Here is a 15,118-nt window from a genome sequence, read left to right as displayed (position 1 = left end):
GGAATGTCAGGGAGCAACCAGCAACAGGACCTTGTGTTCATTAAAGAACTGGAGTTCATCTTGGATTCCTGCGCACTGGAACTTACAACAGTGGATGAAGTCTGGCCCAACTTGTACATAGGAAATGTGTGAGTGGCCTGTGTTTGTAGGTAGAAACGACATATTACTGAGCTCTGCAAGATAGAATTTTCTTTGATTTTATTGGCTTGTTAAATCGCAGGACTTATATAACTCAATTTAACATTTGTGATAGCTAAATAAATGTATAACAAATAGTTTATAACACAATATACAATGCAGCAATTAACAACATAATTGCATTGTAAATGTTTTTGTATAAAGAAAGATGCCTTTGATATATAGAATATATGATTATGTCATCTGTTTTTACATTATCCTCAACTCATGGGACAGAAGTATTTATGAACACGTATATGCTAACACCTACTGTTCATCAAAGTTACACAACAGTCCCTGAATACTCAATAGATTGCTCATGTAAGATATGGTGGGGGTCTCTTATATAACTGCATGACAGTGTTTTAGTGTTCCTCTTTGTTTTTTTTATACTAAATATTCCTCCCGTATGTGTTCTCCAGGGCTGTTGCACAGAATAGAAAGACATTACATAAACTCAGCATCACTCATGTCCTGAATGCAGCCCACTCCAAGCAGGGCAGCATTGGTGACCAGAGTTTTTATGGGAACACATGTGTTTACCTTGGGATCCCAGCAGAGGATTCAGCCCACTTTGACATGAGTCAGTACTTCAAATCTGCAGCTGACTTCATACATAAAGGCCTGAAGAGTAAAGACGGTAAAGTGAATTTGAATATGCAGTTCAGTGTCCTACCAACCTTGGTAGGTTATCCATACATGAATCTCATTTCCCTAATTTTCCTTTGCATCTTCCACGCTTCTCCACAGGAAAAGTGCTGGTGCACTGCATCATGGGGGTGAGTCGATCGGCCACTTTGGTCCTGGCCTACCTCATGTTGAGGCAGCGTCTCTCTCTGAGAGATGCTCTGAGGCACGTTGTCCAAAAACGGGCCATTTACCCCAACCGGAACTTCCTGTCTCTCCTCCTCAAGATGGATGAACAGCTGACACGTAAAAGGAGTTTGTGCCCTCTTCTCTGACAACCGTTCTTTTCACTCATTAGCTCTTAGTTACCTCAAGATCTCTCTGTGTGTTACACTTCAACCTGTTCAGTGACAGTGCCTGTAAATAATTATTTTTCAATATTTTGTGCTTGATGTATGTAGTTTTGAGCCCATATGGTGGCATTTAAATCCCATATTTTGAGGCCATTTTGATTTCCCCATCTGGATCCATAGTTCCCATGTTATGTTGTTTCACTTTGTAAATGTGTCTGTTTTCCTCTGTGTATTTACCTGTGTAGTTTACCCTCTACATCCAATAGTAATTAATAATAATGAGCCCAAATCCACTGACTGGGTAGCTGCAAAAATATTTGAATTATTTTTAATGATATCTTATTTTTCTGTTAGCTGAAGTGATCCAGGTACATGAAACTAGAATAACTGGAAATGGTAAATATATACTTCTGAAGAAATATGAGCCCCTGCAGGACACATAGATGCTTTGATTAAGAACCAACAGTCCAACTGACTTTAAAGTCCAACTCAATGTGCCGAACAACCTCTTGGACCAAAAATATGTAAAAAAATATGAGGATTTTCATAGCTTACTCTAACAATGTTTGCATGATATTACATTTCTTTGTGAAAAACTTCAATGGGACAGTGACATTTTCTATTTTTCCTGTAACAACACCAAATTTGGCATACATCATTCTGTGACTAGACAAGTCAAATCTTTATTAAAAGTGCAAGGTTGGCCAAAAAGTTTTGGCTGCCACCGATCAAAATGGTATGAAGTTTAAACATGTTGTACCCATCATTTTCTGTCATTATGTGTCTTTGTTTTATCTGCTGTGCATTGGAACTACACATGGAGACAAAAACGTTGGAGCAAATGCTTTGCAAAAAGCTTTGCTTAGTTTTTCGAGCTGCTGATTTCAACTTTAACTTTAATCTGTTTGATTCTGTTGAGCACAAAAAGCTATGACTTTGTGTCTTTTCACTTGAAACTTTCTTTGTTTATTTTTCAGTTAATATATAGGGCTGCATTCTTATTGATTGTATGTAAAACTCTCACAATGTCATGGAGTATCTGTTCAGGACTGTCAGCTTAGTCAAGCTGGATATAACAATTTTGTTGTATGACAATCTCAGCTGCAAATGGCTGATATGGAAAAAATTAGAGGGAACTCTGATATGGGGCCAAATGTTTAAAATTATTTCCGTTCACATCAGTTTGATTATGTTGTGATTTGCATAACAATAAATGAATATACCTGAAAAGGGGTAGCAGTAATGAAGGGGTCAAACTGGATGAAGACTAGATAGTGGTCCAGATATTTGTCATTGTTTGATTAGAAGTGTAAGGAAATCTGGTCATCTTGACTTTAAAAGTACGAGTTTTAAGGAAGTGGAAGAATGCTTATCAATCTATATGATGCAGCAGTAAAAATCATTTTGCGAGGGTCAAACATTTTGTTTTGGACATTATACATGCTCTGATGAACAGGCTGAGTGTGGCGTGGCATCTACTGCAAGGCTGTGCTATTTCCTCAGTCAAGTACCTTAAAATTAATCGAATCGAATAGAAAAATATTTTATTCATCCCCATGGGGGAAATTAAAAATGCTATACAATACAATACACAACAATCCTAAAAGTGAACCCCCTGAAAAAAATGTCTGAGTTCAAATACAAGTTAATGAAACGTGTCTCTGGCCATGAGAAATTCATGTGTGGTGTCACCCTGTTTCTTTGTGTTTTGATTCACCAAAAATGTATCACTGGATAACTTCCCAAGAACACACCATTAGTGTGGGAAATTTAAGCTTCTAACCTCTTGACCCCTGTCACCCTCAGTCTCTGTATGTAAGTGTTGGAATGATAACCTAAGTAGAGTTTCTTCAAATATAAAAACTGTGAATTAAAACCTCTGAGTTCCTGCTCTGATGAAAAGTTTAAATACAGCTAATGTTAGCGTGTTATATGATGATCCATATGTGTGATGAAAGAAACGCCTGGGATGCGAGCGGAACAGAGGGAGACAATAACTTGCTTTGATTTGGACTTTGGTCTTGTAATTGTGCAGACTTTGGACTACAGTACTACAGACTATGCTCATAACTCTGACCTCTTTACACAGTCGCATTAAAGCAAAAAGAATAATATGATCTCTTGTAAAAAAAAAAAAATGTTTATTTTCAAAATCAAAGCACAAAGTTACATCATGAAGCAGTTTTGTATTATTTGTCGAGCATCTGTTTTTTTTTTCTCAGCTTCTCCTCTTGCAATGCGACATCCAGGGCTCTGAGCTGTTTTAGGAAGCCGTGATTAGGCAGGATGCAACGGTGCTGTCGCACATGCTCAATAGCATCCACTACAGTTAAACTGTGTTTCATCATCAAGTATGCCAAGACCAGAGTCGCTGACCTGCTGCGACCCATCACACAGTGCACCAGTATCTTGTCTGGAATTAAAAAAGTTTATTTTATCAAAGAATACATGACAGAAACTATTGAATGAACTTGATATGAACAACAAATGCAAATCAACTCTCACTCTCCACTCAGTCTTACTGTGTGTGTGGCTGAGGGCCTCATGGATGAATTCTGCTGCAGGACAAAAGTACTGAGAGATGTTAAAGGTGGGTTTGTCGTCAGCTTCTACGCCAAAGTACTGGATGTTCATGTCACTGTAGTAGTCGGCACCGGTCAGTACATTATTCCACTTTCCCTCTGCTGCATTCAGGACATGTGTGATACCCAGGTCCATCAGGCCAGCCCTTTCCAGAGCCGTTTTCCTGTTTTCATGCAGCACACACTCAAAACTGCTTTAAAGTGATTGCTAATATATAGAAACTAGGGTTTCTGCATTGTGTGAGTTTACTCACTCATCTCCAATGTAGACACTGGGCCAGACCTGATTGACATGTGCATATTGAGCTATTGTGCCAGTCCAGAACATCTGCTCCAAGTCTAAGGTTCCTGGGGTGATGTAATCACTGTCTGGATCAACCTTTACAGCTGCGTATGGATTCCCACTTCGGGGCTTCACCACACAGGAGGACATGTCTATCTTCTGTCGTTCAGGAAACAAACATACATCCCTGCAATGAAATGCAGATATAAAACACCTCTATAGGCAACACTTAATGTCACATTTAAACAGCAAAACAAACAGAACCAAAATTACACTCATATGCTGTGACTGCACACAGCTAGGTCGATAACCCTCATACACCAACACTTTTACACAACGAGTAACTATTTTCATATGCTGCGATTGATTATTCTTTGCATATATTTATTTGACATTTTTGAAATACACAAGTTCTATTTGTAGCGTGCACATTTAGTTGGCTTTTGTATTTTAAAGTTTGTTCATTTCTTTTTTTTTTTAAACCAGTGCTGGGGAGGCTGTTTGGCAGTTGACCTCTGGGATAAGAGGTTTCTGGAGCAACAGTGTGGCATGCATGAAGAGCTGATTCATCACGTGTGGATAACACACTCATTCGTCTTAAATATTTTGTATTTGCTTCAATTTCTGAGTTTCTTACTTAATCTTATTTGATAAGAACTAGTTTAAAGTAACTGTTAAACTGTTTTGGTTATTTGTTGGATTATCTGTTAGTATTTGTTTCCCTTTATCTGTCAGACTGGTCTGATCAGCCAGTATTTAAGTCCCCTTTGTTTGTTGTGCGTTCAATCAGTTTGATTGTGTCTGTTGGTTAATTTGCTGTAATGACTTAAGTTCAGTTTTGTTAATTTGACCTCTTTTAAGGGCCCTATGTAGTTAGTTGATGCAAGTTTGTGCAAGTTAGAATTGAATTCCCTGAGTAAGGTTCTTAACTATGAATAACCTCCATGTGCTGACACAGCACTGAAATTTCAGCCCCTCCTTCATGTGCGTTTCATTATTTATCTATGATTTTCTCCGAATTAAACTTTGCAAATGCTTAATTCTACATTATATTCAAATGATGCATTTTCTATTTTTCACAGTGTTCACTGTATGTCTATCAAAGAATTTCAGCAGCAATATTCCTACGCAGCCCCGCCTATTGTGAGAAAGCAGTCAGAGTAAACTCTGCTGCAAGACATTGAGAAGTGTATTTACACATAATTTTGATGCACTTATAAAAAAGACAATTATGACAGAAACATTTAAATAAACAAATAACAAACTGAATGTTATTTAAGATCATGATTAAAATTAAATATAAAAAATAGATAACTATTTTTGTCCTCCAGTTGTAACTAGCACAGCTTAACTTAACATTTGGATTTTATAAGTAAATCTTTCTTTTCTTTTGACATTCACAAATCCATGTTAAATCAAAATGTTTCATTGTAATTAGATTTTATTCTACATTTATCTCCCACCTAGTATGAGTTGATACATCCATAAATGCATGCTTGTGTTGCAAAGATATTTAGATCCTCTTCGATGTACCTGATCAAAACCAAACGCTTCATGTAGCTTTCTGAAACTGTTCCAGAGTAAAACTCTGTTATTGGCTGTTAAAAAAAAGCACATTTGTATATTGGCAGAAAGAAAGTACTCACCTCTATCAAATCAGTCACTGAACAGGAAGCAGAGCTCAAGTGTCCTCAGAGGACATGTGTGAGCTGTATGTGCAGCCTACACATGAGACCTCCTCATGCAGGAAGTAGAGAGAGACACATCTGAAATACAGATCTGGTGTGGCAACTGCTCTCTCCGACTGTGTATCAGGTGATATTTTTAGGCAGCTGGGCTACAACACCTGACCTGGACAACATGACACACACACAAGCACACAAACGCTTTCTCATAGTCTTCCTGTTGTGATCTATATCTAAAATCCTTTTCCTTTAGCTTACATGGTGAAGAAGCACACTTATGATCTTTTCCATGAAACAAAGAATTTAGTGCAAGCTGCATGTGGCATGATTGTCATCCCAAGAATGTCACTGATAAGTGGACAGGTGTGATAATCCAAAGGCATTTGTCAGAGCAGATATTTCTAGATAGAAAAAACGTAAAGCATTTGTTTGTTATGTCTTAGTAGCTATTGTTAAAAGTGAGAATCTATAAGGCAAAAATACATTTCCATTCTCTCAGTTTTAAGTATTATGAGAAATGAGGTGGAGGTGCTCAACAAGAGAGTCATTTTCTTGATCATTTATCAGGGAGTGTCAATGCTGTCCTCCTGCATCTGTCTGCTCTGAGGACGGAGCTCTAGCTCCAGCTGTCTGAGCTGCTCCAGAAATCCCAAGTTGGGTGCAATGTCTCGGTTCAAACGCACGGCGATGATGGCCTCCGCCAATGACAGGCCTTGGCAGATCATCAGATATGCCAAAACCAGAGCCCCAGAGCGGCTGACACCCATGGCACAGTGCACAAACACCCTCCCTGAAATGAAATTGAATCAGTATATTTGATGACATTATAAAACATATCGCTCCTAATGTTCGAAGTAAATCTGCACATTAAACTCCAAGTAGATAACAAGAGATAAGCTACTTAAAATGTGTGGAAATGACAACATTGTGTGTGAGCCTCTGTATTTCATGCCGAGATAAGCATATGATATCTGTTGCCATTACAATTTATACTATTTTTCTGATTTGTGTTCATGGACATTTAGTCCTTTCAAAAATATTACCATCATGATTTTGTTCATGATGTATGTACTGTCTTCTGTGATTATACTGTCTCACTGACCACTTTTCTTCAGAGCACTGTCTATGAACTGTGCAGCAGGGTTGAAGAAAGGCTGGAGACTAAACTCTGGGTGGTCTGCAGCTTCAACTCCCTGGTACTCCACATCGATGTCACTGTAGAACAGCTGACCTGTGTTGATTCGGTGGTGGCCTGCTGCAGCATTCAGTATGTGAGTCACACCCAGAGATGAGAGCCTGGCTTTGTCTCGTGCCACAGACCTGCTGACACACAACACGTACAATGGGGTTCTATCTGTACGTATGTTTGCGTCATTCCATGATGTTAAATGGGACATTTTTGTACTCACTCATCTCCAATGTAGAGGTTCGGCCAGACTTTACTGTCCAGAGAATTTTCCTCAGCTCTGTCAGAGACAGTGTTTCTCCTTGCTGGTCTAAGCAACTTCTGCAGCAATAAAGATCTGTGTATCTGTGTGCATATGTGTGCTTATGCTGATGCCAATGGTTCTGGTGTGTCTGAGTGTCTTTACTGGGCTTTGGGTTGTCTTTTTCTCCTCCTCTCCCTTTCCAGGCTCATGTCGAGACTGCGGAGCTGCTGCAGGAAGCCTGAGTTAGGACAGATGTCTCTGTGCGGCCTGACGACAGCCACCGCCTCCTGCAGCCTCAGGCCCTCAGCAATCATCAGGAAGGCTAGCACTAAGGTTGCAGAGCGACTTACACCCATCAGACAGTGCACGAACACCCGTCCTGGGACAGAGTAATTTGCTGTTACCTTTGGCCACAGATATGCAGCAAGATAAACCCCTAGTGGCTGTCCTGATGCATTCCAATACAGAAATATTCTCTATGAAGGTCTATGAAAGATTAAGATGTTTTTGGAGTCAATATCAAAATGTAAATTTAATCATTAATCATTTTTTTCATTAAGATATATAAAGAGATGGGTCTAGTTTTTGTTGCCCTTCCTACTTATATTCATGAAAGTGGCATGATATTTGAAACATTTTTCAGTGTTATGCAACACAACTTTGAACTCTAACGTCAATTCCACAAATCCTAATAAAAGTACTTAATACAGTGGGCACTGAGTTCAGGTCTAGTCATACAACACCAGAAGATAACTGTTAGCATCCTGACTTGCCTCCCATGGCCAGCGCAGCTCTGATGTATCGTGCTGTGGGGTAGAAGAAAGGACTGAGGATGAACTCTATTGCATCATCAGCCTCCACCCCGTAATAATCCACGTTCATATCTCTGTAGAAACGTGGGCCAGTGTTGACCCTGAAACACGATCACACAGTCTGTGTGAGGCATGCGTACGTGTGTTCTTTATAGATGCATGTGCATGCCTGTTATTGTGTGGAAACCTACTCATTGCCTATGTAAAGGTTAGGCCAAACTTGATTGACATGTCCAGTCGGTTGTCTGTCTGCCAGCAGGAGTTGCTGCAGCTCTGAGACGGTGGGAGGTTCATAGGGAGGATCCCGAAGAGACATTCTGTATTGGCACAAATACACACAGTGAAGATCACCATATATGAAATATGTTCTGTGAAATTAAAACATCTTAACGGTTCCCTGCCTCTGCTTCTTACCTCAACAATAAACACATTGCAGAGTACACTTTTCCTCAAAAAACTACATTAGCTTGTTTTTTTTTTGCCAGAGATGACAGAAACTAGAAAGATCTCCCAGCTAATACATCGTTACACCGTAAATCAAGGCAGCGTGAATTCGCCTACATTTCCTGCTCTTACTTTTCCAACTTTCTCTCCCACACCAAAGTGAAAAGTGAGTCACTCTGCTTACACGTGCAAGCAGAGTGACTGACGTTCAATCCATTTACATAACATACCTCAGATCTTCTTCTTATGGACACTCTAGCTTCCTGTGAACTTTTATTGAACTGATTTTCCTGTGACCTTTAGCTTGTCTGTTTCCATGTTGACTAGACACTCTTGTGTAACACACTGGTTATTCTGCATTTGCATGAGTCACAAACAGCTGCTGCTCTGCTCCTTTAAGAGATCGAAGCTATAAATAACATTACCCACCAATGATAATGTACTCCTGATTCAGATGCAATGGATCTCTTCAAAAGATTGTCAAGTTCTGCACAAGCCTGCTAATGATGCCTTGATCTGAATCAGGTGAGTTGAAGCAGGGAAACATCTAAAACCTGCAGGACAGCGGCCCTCGAGGAACGGATGTGGACATCTCTGGGCTAAATAGTTTTCCCTTTTCTTATACCTACTTTTGAATATTTCTGTGTTCAGAGAAACTGTTTTGCATTGGTGGTTTTTGTGATGTCATAGATCGCTTCTCACAGCTTTTCTGTTTTGTGGTTGTTGCTTTTGTTGGTTTGACTTTTTTCGAAGGAAGATGGCATTCCTCTGCGCTGAGCTGGATTACAATCGGCCGCATGAATTTCAAGAAATCCAACTAGTAAGACCGAATAGCTACACATGAGTCTGTCACACAACCTTAAATCTGTGTAACAGCTCTGAAGTCAGATGTGTCGAAGCACACAAAACTTTACTCAATGCCACGTTTTGGTCAATCCAATGCTAACAAATGTTTCTTTTCTACAGTGCACACAAATGTGCACATCACTCTCGAATTAAAAAATTCAAAAGAAGAGTGCTTCTGCTGCTATGTGCTCTGTGCTATTTAATATTTACCTTAGTAGCCTGACAGGTCAACAATTCTTGAATGACTGTTTTTTTTTTTGCCCAAGCTTGTAGCTAAGCAGCTGCTGTCTTTTTTGGCTGTTCCTATTTTTATCATGAGCCTGACACACTCAGGAAGACAACCAAAAGGAAAAATGCTGTTCAGATAATCCAATTCTACTATACAATAATAAAGTCTCGGGGGGGCATTTACAGACTAACATTTTATACAATAGAATCAATACCCTTACTCACAAGTTTGCAAAAAACACCAAAACACAAACAACATCTTCAGAGCTGAGTCAACTCCCATTACCGTCAACATTTCAGATAATATCTATAAGATAGTGGCTGTGCCAGAAACACAGCAACCCCCAGAAGGGATAAAAGGCCAGGAGCTGAGCTGAGAGAAGTCTCCTCACCCACCAGGCCCTGGACCTCAGCCTACTAAGATATTAACAGCAGTACATGAAAAGCAGCTGGACACCAGAGTAATAAGACCTCACCAAAATTCTAATGCTACAAAAACAAAATGATTTTACCTAAAAAACACAAAGAAAAAGGAAGTGCAATCTCACCCTGTAGCTGACTATCCAAAAACAGCATATTCACTGGCCTGGAGCCATTCATTGGCCTTCAACTACAGAAAAAGAACTACATTTCTTCAGGATAGTTAAACTTCCTTTCTGCTTAACACTGTTAAATGACAACATATGTCTACATTCTTAAAGGGACAGTGAGTAGCAGTGGGTCGTCACGTGTCCTAAAGTGACCCACTCAACTGCATTTCCCTCCCTCTGGCACTTTTTTTCTCAAATAATTATTTTCCCTTGTCTGCGGCTGAACTATGGACAGCTGGTAGACTACGAATCTCTCTTTTAGGCACAGTCTCGCTACCGCAGAACATGAAGGCTGCTGATCGGTTAACAACATTGCAAACTCATGTCATAATACCTCTGTCGCATATTGGCTCCATAAACTCTGGACTTTACTGTCGCTACATTTGTCTGCAACGTGATAGTAATAAAGAGACAAAAAATACAAACTTTTTAGCAGCTAACAATAAGAGCTGTTGTACTTATGGGCAATATTTCACCAATGTTTGTTTGTTGAATGTGAAATAAGACTTTATAACTTCCAAATGTTAAAGAAAGAAATAGAGTAAAACACCAATTGGAAGTCAGATATCTTGTTGGGATATAAGCATTAATTAAGTTATATGACCTATAAAAGTTATCATGAGATTTAATGTTAATAGCAAAGCAACCAGTAAGAGCAAAGGATTTTCAGTTTCCCACTTCTGTGGAACAGCGTCATCTGAAGCTGAGTTTGGGTAATTGACCTTACAATACATACCAGAGAGGTATGTAAATGACTCTTATAAAGGTCTTTTGATCTTTTCATGCCTTTGTTTTGCTAGTGTTTGTCGGGTCTCACAGACTCTTAGGTTTGTGTATATTGTCTTGTCACTTCCGGTTTTATTTTGAAATGAACAACTCCTCTCGTTTCAGTTAACTTGCCTTTCCTCCCGTGTCATGTGTCTCATTGTCTTCCCTGATTCCCAAGTGTTTCCACCTGTTCCCCTTGGTCCCTCATGTGTATTTAGTCTGCGTCTTCCCTTGTCTCGTTGTTGAATTGTCTCTCGAGCTTTCGTCCGCTAGCCTCCATAGTGATCCACGCCTACGTAAACCAAAGATCTTGTTTGTTAATGATTTCCTCCTTGAGAGCGATTTTTTTTTTTGTTGTAAGTTTTTTCATAGATTTAGCCCAGTGAAGTTTTCTTTGTATTGTCGTTTATTTAGTAGTACCTCCGGTAGAGGAGTGTCTTTGATTTCTAGTGATAACTTTTATAGCAACTCCATTAGAAGGAGCCTCTTCTGTTTATTGATTTTGTTAAATTTCTATAGAGCCTCCGACGGTTCGGAGAGGGATAAATTTAGTAGTAAGATTTATATAACCTTTAGTTTTTTCCTCCTAGCGTGGAGAGAGTTTGGTTTTGATAACTATCATTATATAAATAAAATCTGGTTATACATTCTACCCTGCATCTGCGTCCAGTGCCTCACGGTTCGTGACAGTGTTAAAATAACCGTTTCCTCCATGCTTGTGTTTTGAAGGCGTTTTTTTTAATGTTACAGGCCTCGATTTAGGCGCTTTTCCGACGGCGCAAGAAGTGTAGATCTAAGAAGCGGTTTCTTGACATGAGGGAGACGTTTCCAAAAAAAAAGTTTGCTTTTCAAATCCAAACCAAGTAGTTTTGATTTCTCACCCTAACCACGTATTGCCACCAGTGGTGCATCAGGGTGTCAAACTGTGCCGTAGTGGATGATGCTGTGTTTAATCCTGTCATCCACTTTCCCTCTTCCCTCATTAAGAGGACTTTATTCTCAAAGGAATTACCAGAGAGAGAGAGAGAGAGGTTTGATCTAGAAAAGCTCACATAATTTGCATTTCTCTCCTGCCATATGGTACTTTACAGGACACTCCAATAGGTCTTATTTAAGGGTATGAACCTATTCTGTGGTTTTGATGGAGGATTTTCATAGAGTAAAATGTTCTATCTTAAAGTTATAGTTATGTTTGGCTACATGAAAGTTACAACATTGCTGTTCAGTTGAAGTCAGGACAAGAGGAGGACTCCTTTAAAGAAGAAGTACGAAAGAAGAGGTTGTGTTTCAATCATGTACTCTTTTGTGGAGTGCTATCCCCAAAATCAAACACATTTTCTTTAAAAAAAAAAAGGAGGCAGTGCATTAAATATCCAATTCAGGAAGACAGATACTCACATGTCAGTTGTTTATTCCATTCGTATAAAAATTTAAAAAATAATCTTATGCGTTCCAGCACAAAGCATTCATCAGAGGGTGTCAACATAAACAAGGTCAGACATACAATTAATACAAAAATACTAAAAGCTATACAAGAAGCAGCTTCAGTTGACATCTATTTTCATCTATTATCATCTCATATTGTTGAGCACAGAAGCCACTCCACTGACAGCTATGCTATGTTAGCCTCTTAATATGAAAAGAACAGCATGTAGACAATTAAAGACAGTTTGAGTGATAACATTTGAATAAATTAGCGAGCTTATCTTGTATTCAGTGGTTTTCTCATTACTTTTACTTGAGATATGGAAGATTAAGTTTATTTTTTCTTATATACAATATACTGAGATTTCAGTGAGATGTTTCGGTGGTGGAAGAGCAAGAACAAAAGGGAAAAGTCTGTGATTTTGCACTTCCAGACTGGCGTGATCTTGTTATTAATTTACCCCATAACCACAGCTTATAACTCTGGCTCGAGTTAATGATGACTCAGACCAGAGTTGTCATGGTAATCCATAAGAATGGGAAGTGGGTGTGGCCGACTTTTCCTGATTGACATGGTGTAATATGTCAGTGAAAAATGACCCCTTCAAAGATAACGCAGTCATAGTGGGAGAATGAGCTGCAAAGTATTTGGGTAACAACCCCTCAAGACTCAGGCTGCTGCCATGTAGAAAATACAAGCCTGGAGGAAAAGCCAGAGGTGGGGTGGGATGAAAACAGAGAGGGATGACAGGACGAAGTAGAGTGGGCGTGTGGACACCATCCAACGATTAATTGCCAATCTGCAGACCACACGCCGGCTCCTTTGGCTGATCTTGCCTTAGCATCAACAGGCTACCCATATCTCAAGGAACTTATCTGCACAATTGATATGCCTCCTGAAGACAAGTTGACTGCTGCTTCAGCTAATGGGAACGTGTTTGCGGTGCGGGAGCTTTTGATGAACGGAGTTCTAGTCAACAGAAAGAATAGCTTTGGGCACTCAGCTGTGCAGGTTAGTCACATAGATGCGTTTAATCGGCCAACCAAAGACCATTTTCACACTAAATTATGTCTGCATATTAGGGAAACAGTTAACACTATTAAAGTCTTCCAATAAAATGTGGATAACGATTGAAAATGTTGACGTGAAAGCAGTAGGCCTGTTGCTAAGTTTGTACCGTTTCACCACGCGCAGCGGCCTATAGAGCAACAGAGCCGGCGAATGACGCAGTTATAAACCCATGCTATTAATACCGGAGCTCGCCGATTGCTTTTATTCGGGCTGCAAACAGTTGCTTTTAAATTGTGACGTTGCAACTGAAGAACATCATAAAAATAAAAACAAAAACATTCGCGCATGATGACAAGTAAATTATTAATTTTCTTTTCTTTCTCTCAAAGCTGTTAGCTTCCCACCGGCAATTACCAATAACGCAACTTATTAGATTTGATTTCTTAAAGGCGTCATTATTAGTGTTATTATTTTATATATGTTAGTCACGAAGCCAGAGTAGAAAAAATGCTGTCTTCTAAAATAGTTTGAATCTTTCTCAACTGGGATAAATAATATGATGGACAAAATATGATGGTTTTCGCGTGGCATTGTTTTTGAATAGTTGGGTGGAAATCCAGGGATAAATATCTGCTACTTCTGCTTGGTGGAATTTATGTGGTGTAAAATACGTTAATGTGGCAATGTGCCAGCGTCTAGGCCGCTCTCTAAATAGCATACCTTTCAAAAGAATGCGTTGGAAAAAAAAAAGAAAAAGCAAAACAACCTGGATGACAACCACCACCCGGATTATATCTGCAGTGGCTGATGATTTATGAGGCTTCCACAACCGAAATCACCGTTTTTTTTTCGTAACTCACAGTAATGCTCTTTTGCAGGTCATGATGATGGGGAGTACGGCGGTGGCTCAGGCCTTACTGGAACATGGGGCAGATCCCAACGTGGCGGACGGAAAAACTGGCGCGACCCCGCTGCATGACGCGGCTCGGGCGGGTTTTCTGGACACAGTGCGGCTGTTGGTGATATTTCAAGCTAACCCGCAAGTCCGGGACCTTGCAATGTGTCTGCCCGCTGATTTGGCCAGACAGAACGGCCACGAAGACGTCGTTGCCTTCCTGGAGAGTTTGTAAAAACAGCCTACTGCCTAACGCAGCGTTAGATGATAATAACCGCAAAGGGGGGAAAGAAATGGTGAAAATGGCAAAAATGACAGCTTGTCATTTGTCTTTGTTTGGTTCAGATTGTAGTTTTGAACACCATGAATTATGTAAGAAAACGTAATGAACGAATCTGTTGCACTCAGATGTGTTTCCCCTTTTTTAAAAACAAAAATTTAATATAAATAAAATGATCTCATATTTCTACATTTAAAAAAAAATTGGAAATAAAGCAGCTGACTTGTCTTTTTATTGTTTCATTCATTCACCCTCTAAGGGAAGTGTATATATATATTTACTTTTTTCCAAATGTATATCATCATCTGACTATTTCCCCATGTATTTGCTCATTTGACTTACCTCGTTTGGTGAAATAAAGGCTAGGCTCCGTATATCACGGTATTTGCGTAGCGCGCGGCTGCAGACAGTCTTTGGCAGAGCTCTGCGTCTGACAGTGTTGCTCTGGTGTGTCCCACACTGCACCTCATGTTCTCTTTTCACTCTATTTCAGTGACTCGGTAACAAAAATGCACACAGGTCAACCTGCCCGAGTCATCTCCACCTCTCCGTTAAGGTGGCCCGTGTGATGCTGAACGTCATCGCTGAGGCCTCGGCGCTTTTGCAACAATAGAAATGGATTTGGTTTCATTGCTGATCCCTATAACCGAGTCAATGAGAAACGCGGTGATTTGCATCATA

At 39.7% G+C, this 15,118-nt stretch overlaps 4 protein-coding genes and 1 pseudogene across 5 annotated transcripts; 2 read left to right on the top strand and 3 right to left on the bottom strand.

The window, feature by feature from the left end:
• The first annotated feature begins 3 nt into the window (after positions 1–3).
• Positions 4–2,624, top strand: LOC140313120 (dual specificity protein phosphatase 13A-like). The gene is made up of 3 exons (XM_072391088.1): positions 4–128; positions 600–817; positions 928–2,624. The coding sequence occupies exons 1-3, from the start codon at positions 4–6 to the stop codon at positions 1,137–1,139; spliced, it is 555 nt and encodes a 184-aa protein (XP_072247189.1). The 3' UTR covers positions 1,140–2,624.
• A 668-nt stretch (positions 2,625–3,292) lies between these two features.
• On the bottom strand, positions 3,293–6,090 carry LOC140313111 (dual specificity phosphatase 29-like). 2 transcript variants are annotated; one of them, XM_072391075.1, is made up of 4 exons: positions 5,669–6,090; positions 3,994–4,181; positions 3,680–3,903; positions 3,293–3,570 (listed from the first exon to the last, which is right to left on the bottom strand). In XM_072391075.1, the coding sequence occupies exons 2-4, from the start codon at positions 4,170–4,172 to the stop codon at positions 3,347–3,349; spliced, it is 627 nt and encodes a 208-aa protein (XP_072247176.1). In that variant the 5' UTR covers positions 4,173–4,181; positions 5,669–6,090; the 3' UTR covers positions 3,293–3,346. The 2 variants fall into 2 exon arrangements, with proteins under 2 accessions (XP_072247176.1, XP_072247175.1); XM_072391074.1 differs by having other exon boundaries at positions 3,994–4,209; positions 5,669–6,089.
• Positions 6,091–6,196: 106 nt separating this feature from the next.
• Positions 6,197–7,248, bottom strand: LOC140313508 (dual specificity protein phosphatase 13B-like). The gene is made up of 4 exons (XM_072391616.1): positions 7,213–7,248; positions 7,117–7,166; positions 6,810–7,027; positions 6,197–6,497 (listed from the first exon to the last, which is right to left on the bottom strand). The coding sequence occupies exons 1-4, from the start codon at positions 7,246–7,248 to the stop codon at positions 6,271–6,273; spliced, it is 531 nt and encodes a 176-aa protein (XP_072247717.1). The 3' UTR covers positions 6,197–6,270.
• Positions 7,157–8,711, bottom strand: LOC140313113 (dual specificity protein phosphatase 13B-like; annotated as a pseudogene).
• Positions 8,712–12,987: 4,276 nt separating this feature from the next.
• On the top strand, positions 12,988–14,665 carry LOC140312611 (cyclin-dependent kinase 4 inhibitor B-like). Its single transcript, XM_072390385.1, has 2 exons — positions 12,988–13,262; positions 14,141–14,665. Exons 1-2 carry the CDS (start codon positions 13,140–13,142, stop codon positions 14,390–14,392), a joined length of 375 nt encoding a protein of 124 aa, XP_072246486.1. The 5' UTR covers positions 12,988–13,139; the 3' UTR covers positions 14,393–14,665.
• Positions 14,666–15,118: the final 453 nt, after the last annotated feature.

The sequence above is a fragment of the Leuresthes tenuis genome, unplaced genomic scaffold (genome assembly GCF_036924035.1).
Source record: "Leuresthes tenuis unplaced genomic scaffold, fLeuTen1.0.hap1 SCAF_8, whole genome shotgun sequence".
NCBI lineage: Eukaryota > Metazoa > Chordata > Actinopteri > Atheriniformes > Atherinopsidae > Leuresthes > Leuresthes tenuis.
The sequence above is the reverse complement of the archived record's forward strand: the minus strand, read 5'-3'. Positions and strand labels throughout refer to the sequence as shown.